This window comes from Sarcophilus harrisii, chromosome 6 (assembly GCF_902635505.1).
Source record: "Sarcophilus harrisii chromosome 6, mSarHar1.11, whole genome shotgun sequence".
NCBI lineage: Eukaryota > Metazoa > Chordata > Mammalia > Dasyuromorphia > Dasyuridae > Sarcophilus > Sarcophilus harrisii.
In genome coordinates, this window is record NC_045431.1 from 218325952 (window position 1) to 218347569 (window position 21618).

Consider the following 21618-nt stretch of genomic DNA (forward strand, 5'->3'; position numbering starts at 1 on the left):
CTTTCTTTCTTTCTTTCTTTCTTTCTTTCTTTCTTTCTTTCTTTCTTTCTTTCTTTCTTTCTTTCTTTCTTTCTTTCTTTCCTTCTTTCCTTCTTTCTTTTTCTTTCCTTCTTTCCTTTTTCTTTCTTTCTCTTTCTTTCCTCTCTCTCTCTCTCCAAAGAACGGAGTTTTAATGCAGATCAAAGTACACTTTTTTTCCTTTATTCTTCTAGATTTTTTTGGCTCTTTTCTTTTACAACATGACTAATATGGAAATATGTCTTGCATGACTGCACACGTGTAACATCAGACTGCTTGCCTTCTCAATGAGGGGGAGGGAAGGAGAATATCTGAAACTCTAAAACCATTTAAATGAACGCTAAAAATTGTTTCACACGCAAAACCACTAGAAACATTAAATATTTATTTTATTATTCTATTAAAATAGAATTTTAACATTCTATTAAAAATGGAAAACGAGGAGAAGCAACATTTATTTACATGTGTTCCTTCGCATTAGAATTTGAGTTCCTTGAGGCCAAAAGCCTGGCTCAAGATCCTGGTCCTTAGTATGAACTTAACGGATAGATGCATGCTAACTGATGAACTGGTACTGCATCTCTTCTCTTCCCTTTCCTGCCCCCCGTCCCCAGGGAGCACGCAAGATTTTTCTCATCCAATTCCATCCATAACTTTCAGGCGCAGTCAGGTCCTCAGTAAAGTAATTCTGAGCGGAACAAAGTCCGAATCAGAGACCCACTATGTGCAAGGCGCTTGGCTGAGTTGGGGGTAGAAAAAGACGACCATAAAAAGCGCAGCTGTCAGGGTCAGTCGCTGTGTGAGCGGCTTAAAACTTCCAGCTAATCCAAGCCGCTCTTTAGCGGGGCGGCGGCTTGGTGCGGCGGAAAGAGAGGGGGGGCGAGTTTGCAGGAGCCGAGGCTTTGGGGCTCGCTCGCTTTCTCTGGGCCGGGCTGCCTCCCCCTCTCCCCGCCTCCCCGTCCTCCCCCAGGCAGGCAGGCAGGCAGGGAGGGAGGGCCCTGCCCGGCCCCTACTTCCCCTCTGCCAGCCCCTGCGCGCCCGGCTACGTGGCGCTCCTCTCTCCCCGCTCCGCCCCCCCCGCGGGCCGGCTCCGGTCCAACGGCCGCAGCCCCGTGCCCCTGAGTGCACGAGCGCGGGTCCGGAGGGCGCCCATTCCGGGGGAGACTCGCCGCCCGCCGGCCCCGGCCCCGCCCCCTCCCCCGGGCCCCCTCCTTGCGGCCGCGGCCCCGCCCGCAGCTCCAGGGGAGTCCCGAGCGCGCTCCGGACACAGCCCAGCCCGGCCCGGCCGCGCGAGCGAGCGAGCGCTCCCTGCCCGCGCTCTCCGGGCCCTCTCCCCGCGGCGGCCGCGGCACGGACCATGGCCCCGCGGCTGGGGCTCCTGCTCCCGCCGCCGCCGCCGCTGCTGCTGCTGCTGCTGCTGCTGCTGGGGCCCGGCCCGCTGCGGGCCAAGCCCACGGTGCGCAAGGAGCGCGTGGTGCGGCCCGACTCGGAGCTGGGCGAGCGGCCCGCCGAGGACAACCGCAGCTTCCAGTACGACCACGAGGCCTTCCTGGGCAAGGAGGAGGCCAAGACGTTCGACCAGCTGACCCCGGAGGAGAGCCAGGAGAGGCTGGGGTGAGGCGGCCGGGCGGCCGGGCCGGGGGCAGGTGCTGGGGCCGGGAGAGCGCGGCCAGGGATCGGGGCGGCTTCGGGACTGCCCGCCGGGCCGGGCCGTGGGACCAAGTCCGAGCGCCTCCCGGGGCGGGGCGGCGGGGGCGAGCGGGCGCCGAGGGTCCCGGGCCGCGGGGCTCCGGGCCGCAAAGCCAAAGCCTCTCCCCTCCCCGATAAGGCGATAACGTGGCAGGGGAAGGGAGGGGGAGCAAGGAGAGCTCCCTCTCCGCCTCCCCTCCCACCCCCCATTATTGCATCAGAGGGGAGGGGACGGGAGGGAGATGACGAAGGAAGAAGCTTCTAACCGTGCCGGAGGTGCGCTTCACCCTGCTTACAGAAAGTTGGTTGTCACACACACTCACACTCACTCACACTCAAACACACTCGCTCACACTCAAACACACTCGCTCACACTCAAACACACTCGCTCTCACACACTCAGTCACAATCAAACGCACTCACTCACACACACTCATACTCACACACACTCGCTCACACTCAAACACACTCGCTCACACTCAAACACACTCGCTCTCACAGTCACAATCAAACGCACTTACACTCAAACACACTCACTCACACTCAAACACACTCACACACACTCGCTCACACTCGCTCTCACACACTAGTCACCATCCAACGCACTCACTCACACACTCACACTCGCTCACACTCAAACACACTCGCTCTCACACAGTCACAATCAAACGCACTTACACTCAAACACACTCACTCACACTCAAACACACTCACACACTCACACACGCACCTCTTTTCACCCCTTGCACCTCCTTATCCAGCCACCAAGACAAATCAAGTTTTAGGCAGCCCCGATCTCCATCTGAAAGAAGCTGGCGGGATTGGGAGAGAGAAAAGAGAAACTGGGATCAGTCTCAGTTGAAATAACTGGAAGGACTTTAGTGAAGTTCTGGTTCAGAAATTACTGACCCAGGGTTACACCGATAAATAAGGACAGAAGCTGGAATTCAGCGTTGCCTCCAGATCCCCTTATCCCAAGCTGCTTCTCTGCTGGCTGCTGGTTAATAGAGTTTGAAACGTAACAGAATGAGAAAAAATGGGGAATCTTCTGATATGTGGGGATTTTCAGGGGGGAAAGTTCTTCCTGAAATTAAAACTCCCCTGCACCTTTAAACTCTAAGGTGACCCATTACTATTAGGAGGGTAATGGAACCCTGGAAAATGAAAGGTTGATTGTGAATTTAGGTAATTTCTGGCTCCTGAAAAGCAGCATGTTTTAGCAAGAAAAGTCTGTACCCAGAAATGCCCTGGGCTTGAGTTCTAGTTCTGGATTAGATCATGGATAGAAAGTCTGTCCATGGAAAGGAAACTGAGGCACAAGACATTTCGGTGGCTTTTCTTAGTCACACAAGCAATAATCCTGATCCTTCGGTGCCTGATGTATGGGTCACTCTCTTTCATCCACTCAGGGTCTTTCCTTTAGGCTATGTTTGGATACCAGAGGGGATGTAACAAGCAGAAGGATTCAGAATTTGGGCTCAGGCCTTTGGAAGCTGATGGGGAATGAGTCAGCAGAGCCGGGACCACCTGCATAATTGAAAGGATGGGATGGGGGTGCTTTATAGCCATCACCTCATTTAGACCTCACTGGGACCTTGGGGGGTAGGTAGTCTAGGGATTGCCTCCTTTTTACAAATGGGGAAACATTTACAGATCTTGCCCAGGGTCAGTTAACATTAAGTGTCTGAGGTGGGATTTGAACTCTGGGTCTCCTGATTTCAAGCCCATCTCTCTACCTTGTGTCAGAGGAACTGCCCAGATGGACACGTTTCAAATCTTAGCCTAACCTTTTACCTGGGGATAATCAGGGAAATGATAGATCCTGGCTAGATGATCTGTTTGCTGAACGCCGTGAAAGCCGATTTCTGGCCTTCCAAGTCCTAGGTGCAAACAATCCGATCTTTTCAGCCAGGGAGACCAACCGCTCCACCCTCTGGTTCTGACTTAACAAAGAAGGCCTTTAGTAGGCCCCGGCCCTGTGGGGCTTGGGACCCATTCATTAGTGAGTCCAGAGCATCAGAAATGTGTGGAATGATTGAAGCCGGAGGATTTTGGAATTTGGGGTGGAGAACTCAGTAGGTTGAAGCCTCCAGCTGCTTGTCAGAAGCCCAGAGAACTGGGGAAAACCGGATCCAAGGGTCTCCTTTGACATAAAGTAACTTGTGTGACTCTCTAAAACTACTGTATATAATAAGTGCATCAGGCACCAAGGTCTAATCCTTCAGTGTTCTACTGCCAAACTGCACTTAAAGTCTTAGCCCCCCAGCAGCTCTCCAAGACCAGAAGGGGCAGAAAAGGCGCTGAGCTGCTCGGGGAGAGAAGTTAAGCTCTTCTGCCAATGGAATCCCAGTGAGCGCCTCCCGGGAACATGGAGTTCAGTCATTTTCTCCTCCGACTCTTTGTGATCCCATTTGGGGTTTTCTTGGCAAAGACACTGGAGGGGTTTGCCGTTTTTTTCTCCAGCGTGCCCCCATTTTAAAGACAAGGAACTGAGAACAAATAAGGATTAAGTGATACACCTAGAAAGTGTCTGAGGTTGGACTCAATGGAGTCCATGAAGTTCCAGACAATTTATAGAAACAATAAATCCCGATTTGTGTTTGCTGATTTCCAAGGTACAAAGGTACCCACTGAAAATTTTAGCATCAGCTCTGTGAGCCAGTGTGAGCTGGCTCCAGCATGTTCTGTCCCACTCTTAAGGGAGGACCTGCAGCCTACTCTGGTCCCACAGTGTGGTGCTCCCTGAGAAGTGCTGTATTTGCCTTCCTCTGGGGGAAAGGGGCAGAAGGCTCCCAAGCTCATGGTCTATGAGGAGAGTTTGGAGAAATTAATCAGGTTTTATTTTATTTTTTATTACTTATTCATTTGTCTATCTTATCTATTCATCCATTTATTTATTCATTCATTCATTTGTTTGTTTATTTATTTTTGAGGCAATTGGGGTTAAGTGACTTGTCCAAGGCCACACAGCCAGGAAGTGTTAAGTGTCTGAGACCAGGTTTGAACTCAGGTCCTCCTGACTTCAGGGAAAACTAATCATGTTTAACAGGGAAAAGGTTCAGGGATGTGGTTTGAAGTACCTGAAAGTATCAGTGTCCTATGGTAGGAGGAATAAACTTGTTCGCTTCAGCCCCAGAGGCAGAACTAACCAAAGTCTTAGAGTTCTCCAAAATTAGAAAGTACAAAAAAAGGCACTGAGCTGCACTGGGAGAAATATTTCTCCCTGGAAGCTCTTTCACTGGTGGAATCATCGTGAGCCCTACTGGAGTTCTGCATGGTGGGGCTAAGGAGTCCAGTTTGGGCTGATGGTCAGGACAAACTTCCTGGCCATTCCAGCCTTCTGCAAGGACGATGCTTCTGGAGATGGGATGTTCTCTCTGTCGGCTTTTCTGCAAGAGCCCTCTTTAGAGGCTGTTCTAAGAGGGCCGTCTGAGCTTCCTTCTGGTTCCAGATCAGCAATCCCAGGTTAGGAGATTTTCCAGTTTCTATCTCTGTTTTGATTTAGACCTGTGATTTCTTTGGCAGAAGGAAATCTCATTGCATAAACTTCCTCTGCCAACAAAGACTGGCAATTGTTGGGCTACTTTGTCTTAGAGAGTCTTCTGAGTCACTGAGGATTAAGAGTCATTTGTTCAAGATAATTCAACCAATATGTGTCTAAGGTGGGACTTGAACCCAGGCTTCCCCCACTCTCAGATCTACTCTCTTACTTAATAAATATATTGCACTAAAGGCAGCAGCTACGTGGCAACATAGTTCATAGATTTCTTACTAGCTCTGTCACTCTAGCCAAGTCACTTCACTCTGTTTGCCTCAGTTTCTTCATCTGTAAAAGGATCTAGAGAAGGAAATGTCAACTCACTCTAGTATTTTTGCCAAGAAACCCCCCCAAATGGTGTCACACAGAGTCACTTAACCCTATCTCAGTTTCCTCACCTGTAACATGATCTAGAGAAGGAACTCTGGCAAACCACTCCAGTATTTCTGCAAAAAAACAACAATTAAAAAAACAAAAACAAAATGATGGAATATCAATAAGAAATGGCTTAAAGTTTTTCTTTAGGGCCTAAAATCCATAGTTATTGTGACCAAGCAAGATGAGAAATTGGAATCTTTGTGAGTAATTCATCTCAGGCCCTGATTTTGTAGCCTTCAGGCCTCAGTAGGGTATCTGAAATAAATAATGCAGTTAAAAGTCCTGTGAAATCCAGCTTCATCATTGATTTCTATACCTCTATATACCTGGAGTCACTTAAAAATTTCTTGAGTAAAAAGGGGTCATGAGTGGGAAAGTTTAAGAAGCTCTGCAAAAAGATACATATGGGTAGATGTATGTGTGTAGATGTGCATATGTACACATACGTATTATATATGCATGTATGAATGTGTGTGTTTGTATAATTAAATATATCCATGCATAAGTAGCCTGCTTGGGGGAGGTATAGGGGAAAAAAAGGGGGAAAAAGAATAAAGTAAAAAGGAAGCAACAGAGAGCAAAAGAAAACCTACAAGGAAGCAAAGAAAAGATGGACAATTATGAATTCAATGTCTTCTATTATTATATATGCTTTCTTGAAATGGAAATTTATTGTTACATATTTTGACCATAATATTCTGCTAGGCACATGACATGGATTTTTTTGTTTGTTTATTTGCTTTATTTTTTTCTCTTTTTTTTTTTTTCTAAATTTAAAATAAATAAATGGGAAAAAGACCAAAAACAATTTTAAAAAAATCTGCAAAATATCTTTGCTCTTAGGTTTTATGTTAAGGAAGGCCTGGCTTCAGATCTTGTTTTTCTCTAACACTAGATATGTGATACTTTGCTAATTACTTTATCTCTCCAGGCCTTAGTCTCTATGTCTGTAAAATGGGAAATACCTGTCTACTTCACAAGTTTATTTTAAAGCTCTAATAGAGTAATATCTAAACACACTTTGTAAGCTGTAGAACTCTATATAAATGCTTGTTGTTATCATTATTGTTATTATTCAGTATTCATCCAAATTTTTTCTTCTGCATTTCAATAAGCAAGCAAGATTCGGACTTATTTTGGTAGAGAAATTTTCAAAAGCAACTCTGTGAATTATTGATTGGTCACTAAAATATAGCTCCTGCCTTCATGGAGTTTACAGTCCTTTGGAAGGGAATGGAAATATACTCTAAGAATAATTGCTATATAAAATAAAGACTGAATATCTGATGAGTAAACTGATAGGATTTTAAGCTTCTAGAGGACAGGGTTCATCTTTTGCCCCTTTTTGTATCCTTGCTGATTAGTACAGTGCCTGGAATACAGTAAGTGCTTAATAAATATTGATTGGTTGGTAAGTACATAAAACCCAGAGGAAATCCCTTAAGCTCTCTGGGCTCCCAGGTTACGCTTTGGTGGTATTGATCACCAATAGCAGGTATTGATCGAGAGGTGGAGTTCCTCTAGGGGGCTCACAGCAGCAGCAGTGAAATCACAGGTGCAGTTCTGAGTGAAAAAGCAACACAAAAGTGCAGTCATCCCTATGATAGGCCTACCAATATTTTCTAAAATTTCACGGGAAGCCCCGGGTTCCCCAGGATGTGACTCGGTGAGAAGAATCCCTTGCTAGTGCCATTTCCCCCTCTAAAATATGAAACACAACATTATGTATTTATTTGAAATCTATATTCTGTGCAACAGCTTTTCACTGGGAAAACAAAGCCAGTAATCTTATTTTTTTCCAAGATTTTTTTTGGGAGGCACGCCAGAGCCTGCGATCCCTCCCCAAAAAGGCATCGATGGGGTTCCGTTCGTCTGCTTCAAGCCCTACATTGTTCTGTGGCCAAATGAGTTTGGGAAATGCTGGTCCGGCCAAAAGCAGCTCTGGCAGCTTTCCCGCGCTGGGGATGCTGAGACCGTCAGGTTTTCTGTTTCCTCCCACGTGACCACCTCTGCCCTCCCAGTAACCCCCCGGCTTCTCATTACAGAAAGATCGTTGGCAGAATAGACAGTGATGGAGACGGCTTTGTCACCACCGAGGAGCTGAAGACCTGGATCAAGCGGGTGCAGAAGCGGTACATCTATGAAAACGTGGCCAAGGTCTGGAAGGATTATGACCGGAACAAGGATGATAAGATTTCCTGGGAAGAATATAAGCAGGCTACATATGGCTACTACCTGGGTGAGTCTCTTTCAGGAAACCCATTCTCTTTTCCAGAACTACTCCTCAGACCTTCTCACAAAATACATATATTTAAACAACCACATTTGATAGAGTGTATATTGCACCCTGTTTCCCTAGTCCTCCACTTTTCTATTGAAAGGAGGGAGGTGTAAAAATACATTATCTTTCTTCCTCATCCTTCAGTCCTTTCTCGGGGGAAGAACTCCTGCTTATCTTTTGTACTTCTATCTCTGTCCTTTTTTAAGGTAGGGAGTCTGTTCACTTAGCCAGATATTTAAAAATAAAAATATAAAAATGCTAATTAATAAATAATAATAATTATTAAATAAATAATAATAAATAAAAATTCAGCTCCCTCTGGGTGGGACGCCCTGGGATGGACACTGAGACACAAAGACAATGCTGCCCTCATGGAGCTCCTGTCTCTCTTTTCTTCACGTATTATTCAGAGAACCCAGAAGAGTTTCAAGATGGATCTGATCAGCACACTTTTAAGAAGATGCTGCCCCGTGACGAGAGGAGGTTCAACATGGCTGACCTGGATGGTGACAAGGAGGCTACTCGGGAGGAATTCACTGCCTTCATGCACCCAGAGGAGTTTGAGCACATGAAAGACATTGTGGTCTTGGTAAGAAACAACACAGAGCTGGGACTGGGGGATGAAGGGATTGTAGAATCCTAGAACTAAAGCTAAAGAAACCCCTTCGTTTTTCAGAGAGGGAAAGTGAGGCACAGAAAAGTTAATAATCTGTTCAAAGTCACGCAGGCAGCGAGTGTCAGATTGGGTTAAGTTTTACTGGGGAGTTTATCATTTGTGGGATTTGAAGAAAAAGTATAATAAGAATGGGGAAAGTCAGGGAAATGGAGGAAAAGGTCATAAGTCAGAAACAGGATGAAAACCCAAGACAGTAAGTAGACTAGCTTTGCTAGAGCCAGTGCAGGAAGAGAGTTACTTGGAATAAGATCAGAAAGATGGGGCAATGTCCAAATGTATCAGGAACAATAGATAATATAAAAACAAAAGATAGAAATAAAAATAATAATAATAAAGCACAGTTAGGATGTTGTTTGCTGCAAAATTTAAAAATTGATTTCAAAGCCAAAGAGAATTGATTTGATGGTTAGTCTTTTTTTTTTTTTTTTTTTTTTTTTTTAATCTTGGTTTCTAAATTTTTCTGTGATCCTAATTCTGTACTTTGGTGCAGATTATTGAAACCGGGATTAAAAGAATAGCCTCTTTAGAGCCTTTGATAGCCACTGTCACATCAGAGAAGTTTGTCACTTTTCTCTCCACTCTGCCTTCCCTATGCAGGAGACGCTGGAAGATATCGACAAGAATGGTGATGGATTTGTGGATCAGGACGAGTACATTGGTAGGTATTGAGTTGGAGCCCCTGGAGGTGCAGCCATAATTGGGTGTCCTGAGTCTGTCCCCTGCACCAGGCTGTCTCGTCCATCCCGAGGTATAGTGTAGGAGGGGATGAGCCAAAGGTCAGGGCAGACCCAGGAGACTCTAAAACAGTGGACAAAATCACAGGCAAGCCTTGCTTTACATAATCCATCCAAAAGGACAGTTCCATTTTTCTAAGTGGAATATTTGAAAGACCCCTTAAGGGAGTCCTCTGCTTAAATGAATCTATCTTCTGGCTTTCCAGTCTTCAAGTTCCAGCTAAAATCCTGTCTTCTCCTGCTTTTCCCTTTAATTCTGATGCCTTCCTTTGTTTGATTATTTCCAGTTCATCCTGTCCATAACTTGTTTATTCAAAATTGTGTCTGCCATTAGAACGTGAGTTCTTTGGGAAGAAAGGACTGTCTTTTGCCTTTTTTTTTTGGGGGGGGGGTGGGGTTTGGTCCTTTCAATTAATATAGTGCTTGATACGTAGTAGGTACTTAATAAATTTATTGATTGAGTCACATGAGCTGGATTCTAGATCCATCTCCTCTTATGCGATCAAGTTATTTCAGTATGGTCATCAACAAAGTATTATTTATTTAATGCTTACTATATGCTAAGCACTAGGGGAGTGGATAGAATACTGGGCCTAGAGTCAGGAAAATTTGAATTAAATTCTACCTCAAATACCTACTATCTGTGTGATCCTGAGCAAGTCATTTAACCTTTACCTCAGTTTCTTATCTATAAAATGAGCTAGAGAAGGAAGTGGTGAACCACTCCAGTATCTCTGCCAAGAAAACTCCAAATGGGGTCATGAACAGTGGGCCGTGACTGAAATGACTGAACAATAACAATATAGTGGGGATACATAGAAAGGCAAAAAATAAATGTGTGTGTGTGTGTGTGTGTGTGTGTGTATGTGTGTATTGTGATGGAAAGATCCCTGAATTTAGAATGGGAGGGAAGATCATTGTTTAAGCTCTAAAGTGTCTCCTTAATTAAGTAAAACCTTGAGCTTCTCTAGACCATAGTTTCCTGCTCTGTAAAAGGAGACTGTTAGACTGGGTGGTCTTTAAATCCCATCTTGGCTTAAATCCCTGGTGCACAGATCATATCACCAGATGATCTCAAGTCTACATGCTATGATTCTGTGATCTCTGGACCAGAATTCTTATAATTTCCTATAAATTCTCAGGACCCCAACTTCCTTCATCTTCATCATATAGTCCCTTGAAGCACCCACTTCTTTATCCAACACACTATAGTCTATTGGTAATTCTTCCATCTTTTGCTTCTGAAATGGATTTTTTAAGCTTAAGCATATTTTATATTTAAATTTTATCATTCATGGGACTCATATTGTTGAATTCTTTCCATGTTCATATTATCGACTCCCAGCTTTGAAGGTCCCATCTTACATGTAGCTTTGTGTAAGCTAAAAACAAATTCATTCATTCATCGAGTCAACCATTTTAAAGTCAATCTTTCATTATAAATACTGAGTGCCTATTGGAGTAATCTTGATCTAGTTGGCCCCAGAGGACAGAAGAACCAGGAGCTTTGGATACTAGTTGTAAACTGAATTTGAAGGCAGGAAAAATTTTTTTCTTACTTAGAGTTGTTCCAAAGTAAAATGAGCTACAAGACAGTAAGTAGACTAGCTTTGTTGGAGCCAGTGCAAGAAGAGAGTTACTTTAAATAAAACCAGAAAGATGGGGCAGTGTCCGAAGAGTATATAATATGAAAACGAAAGATAGAAATAAAAATAATAATAAAAAGCACAGTTAGGATATTAGCTTAAGAGGGAGAGGATCCCTTTCTTTGGAGATCTTTCAGCGGAGACCAGACCTACCCCTCGTCTCGTAAACAATTGTGGGGATTTCCTTTCATAGAATGGTTAGATTGTTTGGCCACTGAGCTGTCTTTCAGCTCTGAAATTCAGGGATTCTCTAATGTGTCACCCTCTGTGCCAGGCATTGGGCATACAAATACAAAAGTAGAAATTGTCTCTGCCTTCTTGTTTCATTTTGGGTTGGTTTCTACCTGCCATTTTGGTAAATTGATATTGCTGCCTCCACTGACTTTCCATTCTCTTATCATCATCATAATAACTGACACTTATTTAAAAGTTGCAAAACACTAATCAAATATTAATTTATTTTAACCTCTCTTGGGAGGAAGAGCTAATATCATCTCTATTTTGCTGGGGAGGAAACTGAGGCAGACCAGAGTCAAACCAGGGCCCTCAGTTTATAAATGACTGGGGCAGAATTAGAATTTGGGTCTTAAGGTCCCGATTTCTATCTACTACATTACTCTGGCACCTCCCTTTAGTGTCCCCAGATACCTTTCATTAACCAAAAACTGACTGGACATGGAGCATTGTAGAACCTCCTCTCCTAAGCTTTCTTAATGAAAGCTCAAATTTAAGATTTCATCTCTTTCTAAGGCTGTCATCTGACAGCGCTGCAACCCAGCACGTGTCACGCTAATTAAAAGCTGAGCTTTTCTAATCAGTATAAATCATATTTAGCCTTAAGATTTGGACGCTTTTCACGTCCAACAGAAATAACAGACAGGCCTGCACGTCCCCGTAATTAGAGTACATTTGGCGGCAGTCCCTCCTTGCAATAACAGATGTTGACAGGTGCCTTATAAGTGTGTGTACCAGGTGTCTTCCCCTTGCCTAGAACATGAGCGAGGGAAGCATTCGGCATCGGGGCGGGGGAGACTATCAGATTGACAAGTGGGACGACGTTGAATTGACAGGAGGCAGCCGGGGGGATCCAACGATGCTGGATCTTTGATGAGCTGTGCCCCTTTGCCCAGTGGTTTTTGTACTCTACCTAGGGGTGCTGAAGAGCTGGGGACGTCTCTCTGGAAGGGATGTTTTTGTCTTTTGTACTAGACAAGCTTAGTGTATAGCAGAAGGATTGCTTTTAAAAATTAGTTCTTCCACCTGAAACTTGTATAACCTTGGGCATTAATCACTATTCAGTCACTCAATAAACACGTTATTCAGTCAATTCAGTCACGTCCAATTCTTTATGATCCTCATAGGGGTTTTCTTGGCAAAGTTATTGAATGGTTTGCCATTTCCTTCTCCAGCTCATTTTACAGATGAGGAAACTGAGGCAAGCAGGGCTAAGTGACTTTTTGTGACATCATTTTGGGGTTTTCTTGACAAAGATACTAGAGTGGTTTGCCATTTCCTTTTCCAACACATTTTACAGATGAGGAAACTGAAAGAAACAGGGTTGAGTGACTTTCCAGGGTCAGACAACTAATGTTTGAGGCTGAATTTGAACTCAGAAAGATGAGGAAGAAGACTCTAGTCCCCACACTATCCTAACTGTCCACAAAAATTTTAGACAATGTGCTAAATGTTGGGGATACAAAAGGAATCCAAATACAGTTCCTGCCCTCAAGGAGTTTACAATCTAATGGGAGGGATAATATATATATCCAAAACAAGCTATATAATGATAAATAGGAAATGTAATATAGGTAAATATATGGTAAATAGGTATGATAAATAGGAAGTAGCTTGCAGAAGAAAGCCACTGGGATTAAGAAGGTTGAGAGAAGACTGAGAAGGTGGGATTTTAGTTGGGACTTAAAGCTGGGGAGCTATGTACTGAGAGGATTGGACTAGATTCCATCTAAGTTTCCTGATAACCAAACCTATATCTTAAGGCAATACCATTTGACCTTGTTATTGGTTTAAAAATATCAATTTTTAAAAGATCTGTCAAAAAATTAATTTTTAAAAGATTTAAAAAAAAATCTTTAAAAAAACCCAAACCTATATTTTTGCATATTGTTTTATATTAAGAACGGACATTATGTACATGTCTGCTTAAAGACCAACATGTTCAAATCACTATGGCGGATATTAGTATCCCCAATTTACAGATGAGGAAAATGGAAGGCCGAGAAAGGTTATAAAATCAGAATTATAGACATAGAGCTAAGAAATTTGGAGAAGCTTCATGGTCTAGCAAATAGGATATTAGACTTAGGAGTCCAAGAGTCTGGGCTCATATCATATCTAAAAAACTTACTAGTGCTGTGACTGTGTGAGTCCAATGCAGTAGCTAGAATCATTGGTTTCCAGGTCCCTTTTAACTCTAAATATATAGCTAACTGTCCCAGCCTCCTCAATATTATAAATGTGGCACCTGGGAGAGGGAGAAAGGCTTACTCGGAGTCACAAAATATAGGGTTCAAGGCTAGGGCCTCCTTCTCAGATCCGGTGCTCATCTGGTGCTGTCTTAGACCCTTTCTGGCTCTGTGATCTCAGCTGCCTAAATTGATGAACCCACTCTGGGGGGCACAGGGTCCCGAAATCTTTAGGCTTACTGATGCCTTCTCTAAGTAATAACCTGTCATTGGGATTTCTCCATCTTTAACTTGTACCCCGACTGTAGTATTCTGTGAAGAGAACACATGTTAAAAAGAGCATTTCCTTCCTTTTCAGCTGATATGTTTGCCCACGAGGAGAATGGCCCAGAGCCAGACTGGGTGGTCACCGAACGGGAGCAGTTTTCCGATTTCCGGGATTTGAACAAGGACGGGAAGATGGACAAAGAGGAGATTCGCCACTGGATTCTTCCCCAGGATTACGACCATGCCCAGGCGGAGGCAAGGCACTTGGTGTACGAGTCGGACAAGGACAAGGTAGGGGAATGTTAGCTGCTTCCCACCAGTTTGCCTCAGATCACTTCGAGGTCAGAGTCTCTTTTTTGGATATGTTGACCCTGACCTACATGGCGGAGTTGCAGTTGATCTCTTTTAGTATTTTTCACACTTGGATAAATGAAAGGGTCATGGGGATCTCAGCCCATGTAGCCCAATGCTTATTTTACAGACAGAGAAACTGAAGCAGAGACAAATTAGGTAATTTGTCTAACATCACAAGGAGAGTGCTATTTTAACCCAAGTCTTCTCTGGTATCTCAGAAACCATCGGGTACAATCCTTTTATTTAACAGATGAGGAAACTGAGGTCCAGGAAAAACTACCCAGATAACTAATGTACAAGACTTAAAAGCAAGTAAGAAGTTCTAGGTTAGGATCATAAAGTCAGAGCTGAAAGGACTGGTCCATTCATTTTAAATTTAAATTTAAAAAATGTGAAGACCCACTGAAGTGTGCCAGATAGCATATTAGGTGCTGGAGATACAAAGACCTGCCCTCTGGAAGCTTACATTCTCTCAGAAGAGACAGCATGCTTAAAATCATGTATATAGAGAGATATAGATATATAGATCTACATGGCTACAGATAGATAGATAGATAGATAGATAGATAGGAGAAAGAGAGAGAGAAAGAGAGAGAGAAGAGAGAGGAGACATACAAGGATTTGGGTGGGAGGGCATTAGGGAAGCCTTCATGCCCAAAGTAGAGCTTTAAAGGACATGAGGGATTATGTGAGGCAGAAGGGAGTGGGGGGCAGAGCATTCCACAAATTCCCAATTCTAGTTCCCTGTTCCCAATTAAGCAACTCAGAAGATAGAGTGCTGAGTCAGGTGTCAGGAAGAACTGAGTTCAAATCCAGTTTCAGATACGTATGGGCAATTCACTTTACCCCCTTTCCCTCAATTTCCTTATCTGTACAATGAGCTGAAAAAGGAAATGACAAAATTCTGTAGTATTTTTTCCAAGAAAGCCCCTACTGGGGTACAGAGTCGAGCATCCATATCACTAAAAGGCTTTCTCCCCGTTTGCTCATCCCCCATTCCTCCTCCTCTGCAGGATCAGAAGCTAACCAAAGAAGAGATCCTAGAGAACTGGAACATGTTTGTCGGCAGCCAAGCTACCAACTATGGAGAAGACCTCACAAAGAACCACGATGAGCTCTGATGCTCTCTCTCCATAGAATCTCGGACTCTAGCCAGCTTCCTTGCTGGCTGCCACAGTCGTGATGATCATCCAATTTGCACCAGCCTATCCTTGACCAAGCAGTTTTATTACCTCAAAATGTGGATGAAAAATAGTCTGTTACTTGGGATTTCACCCAAAGAGATTTAGTCTTCATTATTGTCTCAGTTAAATTTCTCTTCAAATGTCTTCTGTTCTCAGAAGATATCAATATTATTTGGGGAATGTATTTTGACAGTTTAGTTCTTTAAAGATTTTTTGTTTTGTTTTGCTTTTTCTTAAGTAGAGGGAAATAAAATTTAGATAGGGCCAAAACATTCCATCAAATCCCTGAGAATTGTAGGGAGCAGAGGCTCGGATGAACATGGGTTTGGATCGCTCTTTGGGTGGGGAAAGGAAAGCTCTCTTCATCATTGTAGATAAGTCCTCTGGAAAGCTTCCTTTGGAAATCACTCTTCATTCTGAACTTGATAACACCAGCTGTTCCTGTAAATGGTTTCTATAATCTTTGTATTTTTGTTCTGTATGCATCTGTTAATATGTACAATAATCCCACCCCTCCACACTTTACAAAAATACTGTTTGAATGGTTAGACAAGGTGGAGACAGAATGAGTGACTCATTGAACCTCTAAGGAAGACATTGGAATTTTTTTTTCCATCTTGGTCTTGGGATCTCTGTTTGAGGAACTCCCAGTGGAGAAACTCCCTTTCTCTAGTCAAATCCTGCAATTCCACTGGGACTTATTGTTGCTTGGGACATTAACAGATGAAGTAACCTGCCCCCTTCACTCACTCAGTCATCTTCAGAAGTGACTCTTGAACCCAGATTTTCTGAGCAAGGCAACCTCTATTCACCACCGTTCTGCCTCTCAAGCATTCTAACAAGGACAAGGAAATAGCTCCTTTTTTTTTTTCTTTTTCAAATAATAAAGAGAATTTTTCTAAGATTCCATTGAACTTAGCCTGAGTCTTCCAGTGAAAAAAGATTCAGGTGACCAGTTCTTGCCACCAGTCCACCAAAGGTGGAGGTGATGGAGCCTACAGAATGGCTGAGAACACCCTCACAGGTTTGAAAATCCCATCTTGTTCTAACTCGGAAGCAAGAAACAATAAAGGATCCTGATGGGAATTTTCCGTGTCCGTTCTCTTGATTTTGTTATTAATGTAGATGACTTCAGTATTCATGGAGATGTGCAAAGTTTTAATGGGATCTCCAGCAGTAGGCACTAAGATCTGACACAAAATCAAAATGTTTAGGATTTGCCCAGCTTTGTAGGGCCTTTTTGCATTTTGCCAGTGGTCTGGCTCAAAATACCTTCTGTATCTCTCCTGGCTTATGAATTTACAGGCTAGACTTATTGCTGTTTTTATTTTAAAGACAGACTAGGAACCTTAACCAAAAGACACATTTCTGAAAAGAATCTACAATTAGTAAATATATAAGGAATTTCTATTTTTTCCAGCTTGCAATTCTACAATATAGGATTATGAGGTTAAGAAATAACTTTCCTTACCTTCCAAGAGTCTTTTATAAAATGTGAATTTGACAGTGCTTTTTAATAGGAAAAATAGAAATTCCAACTGAAGGTCATCTTTAATAAGAATATTAATGGTATCAGTATTTTGTGTTTGTTGGTAGTAGGTCATCTTTAATAAGAATGTTGGTAGTATCAGTGTTTTGTGTTTGGAGCAAGGATAACCACTGGTTAGCCTATGGGCGTGATATCAAGAAAAAGCAAGAAAGGCCCTTGGTATATTGGGTAGCTCTCCTGGCAAACACGGGAGGTTACAACTGAGAACAGCACCAGGTGGGTGGGTATAGATGAGTTGCCCTCCATCTTTGGAGGGAATACTCCCTTTGAAATGATCATGGAAATTGGGAGATCTCAGAGATAATCAAGTTCAATGCTCTTATCTTAAAGATCAGGGCTTCTTAAACTATTTTTCACTCATGACCCCTTTGTGCTGAAGAAATTTTTATGTGACCCTAGGTATATAGGTATGTAAAGTAGGTATAAAAATCAAATATTTACTGATAATAAATCATAATTTCATAACCCCCATGTTCAGTTACATAACCCCAAACAGAGTCACAACCTACATCTTAAGAAGCTTTGTTATAGATGAGGAAATAGGCATATATATATATAAATAAAATATTATATGCATACACATATTTCTGTGTAGACCAAGAATTTAAAAATGTTCTAAAACACTTAATGAGAGAAATGAAAATTAAAACAACTCTGAGGTACCATCTCATACTTGTCAGATTGATAGATATGACAGAAAAGAAAAATTGGTAAGTGTTGGAGGAGATATGGGAAAATTGGAATATTAATGGCAGAGTTGTAAATTGATCCAACCATTCTAGAGATCAATTTGGAGCTCTGCCCCAAAGGCTATAAATACGATGCATTCTCTTTGGTCTATCAATAGCCACTTCTAGGTTATCTCAAACTATTCCAAATAATCCCAACTAAAATCCCAAAGATGTTTAAAAAATAGAAAATTTTGTACAAAAATATTTATAGCAACTTTTTGTGGTGGCAAAGAGTTGCAAATTGAGGGGATGGACATACATCAACTGGGAAATGGCTAAACAAATTGTGGTATATGATTGTAATAGAATACTACTCTGCTAGGAGAAATGAGGAGAAGGATGACTTCAGAAAATCATGAAAAGACATGGGTGGGGATAAAAACTCCCTAGCAATCCTGATAGTTCATATGAGTCTTGCAATCTTAGATCATTGCCTGTGGGCAACTGCAAAGTATATATTAGAAACAGGATTTCCCAACACGTGCTACGCTGTCTTTGAGACAGGTGAGACTGGAACTCAACAACAAAATACCTTCTTCTATTTACTATTACTGTAGTTTCAAAAAGATGAGACACATGGAGCATCGCCCATATTAAATGCATTCTGGGCTTTCTCTTTTCCTTCCAGTGCAATGAAGAGGAAAGACTCGGGAGAGACGGGGCTGTTGGGTCCGGGCGTAACACTATTTAGGGGAAGCAAAACTTTGCTAGGGGACATAACTGTTAACAACATGATTTTTTCAAACCTTGGATTTCTAATGAGGTTTGACTGTTTCAAAGAGAAACATATTCTTCCTAGGTAATATATTTCAAGTCCGATTATGCACCAATGCAACAGAATGCAGTTGTAATGGGAAATACTGTAATGTCAGAAAGCATTATTTCCGGGCCTAATGTGACTAAAAGCATTAATTGCTGGGAGATATAATCTGGTCTAGCAACAAGCGGACACATTTTGTGCTTCCCTTGTCAGTCCCTGCAGGTCTCAGTAATGAATTGTGATGTGGCAAAATTTTAGTTAGAAAAAATGCATATTCTACACCCAAAGGTTTTTTAGAATAACTCAGGTTATTGAGATTGTTCTCTTGTTCATTAGTGCATGAAATCATCAGCACCCCAGCCTCCCATGAGCAATGGTTAATATCAGAGATCAATAGCCTCTGTTTGGTTCAGTTTACCAAATATTAAGTCTCTACTGTATTAGATATTGGGGTTATAGAGACAAAAATGGAATGATCTCTATCCTCAAGAAGCTAACAATCTACTGGATGGGATAGAAGGCTGACCCTGGACAAGTCACTTAAACTATCTGCCTCAGTTTCCTCACCTGTAAAATGCAGACAATGTCATTTATCCCACAAAATTATTATAAGAGATGTGAAAATACATGCAAAGTATTTTACAAATCTGAAGGTGCTATAAAAATGTTAGCTGTCATTGAGAAAGAGAGAGAGACAGAAACAGAGAGAAAGAGAGAGAGAGGAGGAGGAGGAGGAAGAGGAGGAGGAGGAGGAGGAGAAGGAGAAGAAGGAGAAGGAGAAGGAGAAGGAGAAGGAGAAGGAGAAGGAGAAGAAAGAGAATTTTTTTCTATTTAATTTTCTATGTACATGCTGTTCCTCTCCCCTTCTTCTAATGGTAGGTTAAGCATCTTGAGGGCAGGAATTGTTTCCATTTTTGTCATTGTATCTTCAGCCCTAGTACATTGCCTCATAGTGCAGGTTTGACCTTTTTTTCCCCCTTTTTTATTTGAAAAAAAAGCAGAGTAAGAAAAAAGGAAAACAAAAGAAATACAAAACAAAATACAATATTTGTCATGTGCTCAACAGAAGATCAGGGAGAATATAAAATATATAACAACAGATTACCAGATCAAGGAAGTGTAATATATTAGTACAAGAAATTATATTCATGAGTGTCCATCTTTTCTTCACTTCCTTGTAAATTGTTCTTTTGTTCTCTGCTGTGTATCTTATTAACTTTATTCTTTTCCCTCCTTTTATCCCCACCCCACCACTCCTAAGCAGTCTACATTCAAGAAAACATGTATTTATGTATACATATATAGATATATACATACACACATTCACACACATACCCACCCCACATACATACATTTCTTTCCTATCCTTGCTGCCTTTTTAATTAAATTCTGCTCCATAACTTGCCTTGTTATTACTTAATCTCCCCCCACCCTTGTCTTCTTCCCTCACCCTTTGCTACTCCATCCATACATCCCTTCCCCTTTATTTCTTTATAGATTTTGGAGGGAGTGGTACCATTCATAGTATATATGTAGTATTGCCTATTGAACTCATCCTTGATGTGAGTGGGTTTTCAAAACTATGAGCCCTTCTCCCTCCACAATGCTTCTGTGTCTATTCTTCTGAGGAATACAATTTTGTATAACATGATTACTATTTTTACCTTAACTCTGCCAATCTTTCTTTTGAGCTACTCTATTGTTGATGTGAATCTTATATGCATACATGTATGTATATATATATATATATATATATATATATATATATATATATATAAATAGAAATAATTTGTCCATGTTTAAAGTTTGTCCATGTTAAGTTCCTTAAAAATGATCTTTCATATTGGTTCTTATATGTTAAATTTTATGCAATGTTTGAGTTTGGTTGATAGAAAGTCCTGAAAATGTGCAAGTTAATTGGATGTCCATTTTTTTCTCATTCAGAATTATAGATAATTTTGCTGGATATGATACTTTTGGCCACAAGCCTAGTTTTTTTGATTATTGGTAGATATGATTCCAGGACCTGCAGTCTTTTATTGTATCTGTTGAAAAGTCTTGTATAATTCTAACCGTATCTTCAGCATTTTTGAATTGGTTTTTTCCTTGTTTCTTGCAAAATTTTCTCTTTGATCTAGGGGTTTCAAAATTTAGCAATAATATTCCTTTGTGTTTTCCATAAGGGATATCATTGAGGTGGTGATCAGTGGATTTTTTCTACTTCTACTTTCCCCTCATGTTCTATCACTCGATGACAATTTTCTTGGATTATTTCCTGCATCATCATGTCAAGGTTCTCTTTTTGGTCAGAATTTTCTGGCAGTCCAATTATTCTTATATTTTCTCTTCTTGATCTGTTCTCCAGATCTGTCATTTTTCTTATAAAATGTTTTACATTCTGTTGTATTTTCTCATTCTTATAATCTGTTTTGTTATTTCTTGGTCTCCTAGCTTCGCTGACTTCCTCTTTCAAAGCATTATTTTCATTTAAGAGATTCTGTACCTCATTGTCTAGTTGGTTAACTTTTTTTTTTCACAAGCTTCTTGTTTTTCTTGGATGGTTATTATTATTAGTAGTACTAGTATCAGTCTAACCATGTTATCCTCCACTCAATACCTTCCTGCGCCTTCCTACGTTCTCCAGGATCAAATCTAAAATCCTGTTTGGTATTCAAAGCCCTTCATAATACCACCAACCCAACCCCCAACACACATTTATCTTATCTTTTTAAACCACCATCAGCAATCCTAGTGGTCTCCACCCTTATGATCTCTTCCATCTTGTCCTTCACAAACCAAAGGCTCCCAGCATTTTCTTACTTTCTCCTATATCTTGAATGTTCTTCTCATCTCTGCCCCCTTGCTTGCTATCTTCCACAGTAAGCCTTTCCCACTCCCTCTTTCTTCTATTTCCTTCTCTTAGTTAATTATTTCCTATATGCATGTATAGCTTTTTGGTACATATTTATTCGCATCTTGTCTATATTAGATCATAAGCTCCTTGAGGGCAGGAACTATTTTTTTTTGTATCCTCAGCACTTAGCACAGATGGCAAGGACATCACAAATTATCTGAGTAACTAACCAAGTAAGAGCTTAATAAATGCTTGCTGGGTTCTTTCAACACGTTTTTGTTAAATACCTGACCCTGTGTTTGGTGTTGAGGATACAATGACAAAAACTGAAACAATTCATGTTTTTACGAAATTTAATTTTTATTGACAATCTTCCTCTATTTTCCCTGGACAAATGGCTTCTAATTTCTGGAAAGTGAGGAGGAAGAAAAGCCTTCTTTTTTCTGGATGGCCTAAATACAAATAAAAACCTGTTTCTCCAGTTTTCACATTTCAGCTCCATTAAATTCGGCCTAAAAACACATTAGCTTTCCTGG

General features: G+C 41.6%; 1 protein-coding gene across 1 annotated transcript; it reads left to right on the forward strand.

Annotated features, from left to right (window-relative positions):
• The first annotated feature begins 1062 nt into the window (after nucleotides 1–1062).
• RCN1 (reticulocalbin 1) lies at nucleotides 1063–16274 on the forward strand. Its single transcript, XM_031941350.1, has 6 exons — nucleotides 1063–1632; nucleotides 7669–7862; nucleotides 8315–8493; nucleotides 9178–9238; nucleotides 13742–13941; nucleotides 15018–16274. The coding sequence occupies exons 1-6, from the start codon at nucleotides 1376–1378 to the stop codon at nucleotides 15123–15125; spliced, it is 999 nt and encodes a 332-aa protein (XP_031797210.1). The 5' UTR covers nucleotides 1063–1375; the 3' UTR covers nucleotides 15126–16274.
• Nucleotides 16275–21618: the final 5344 nt, after the last annotated feature.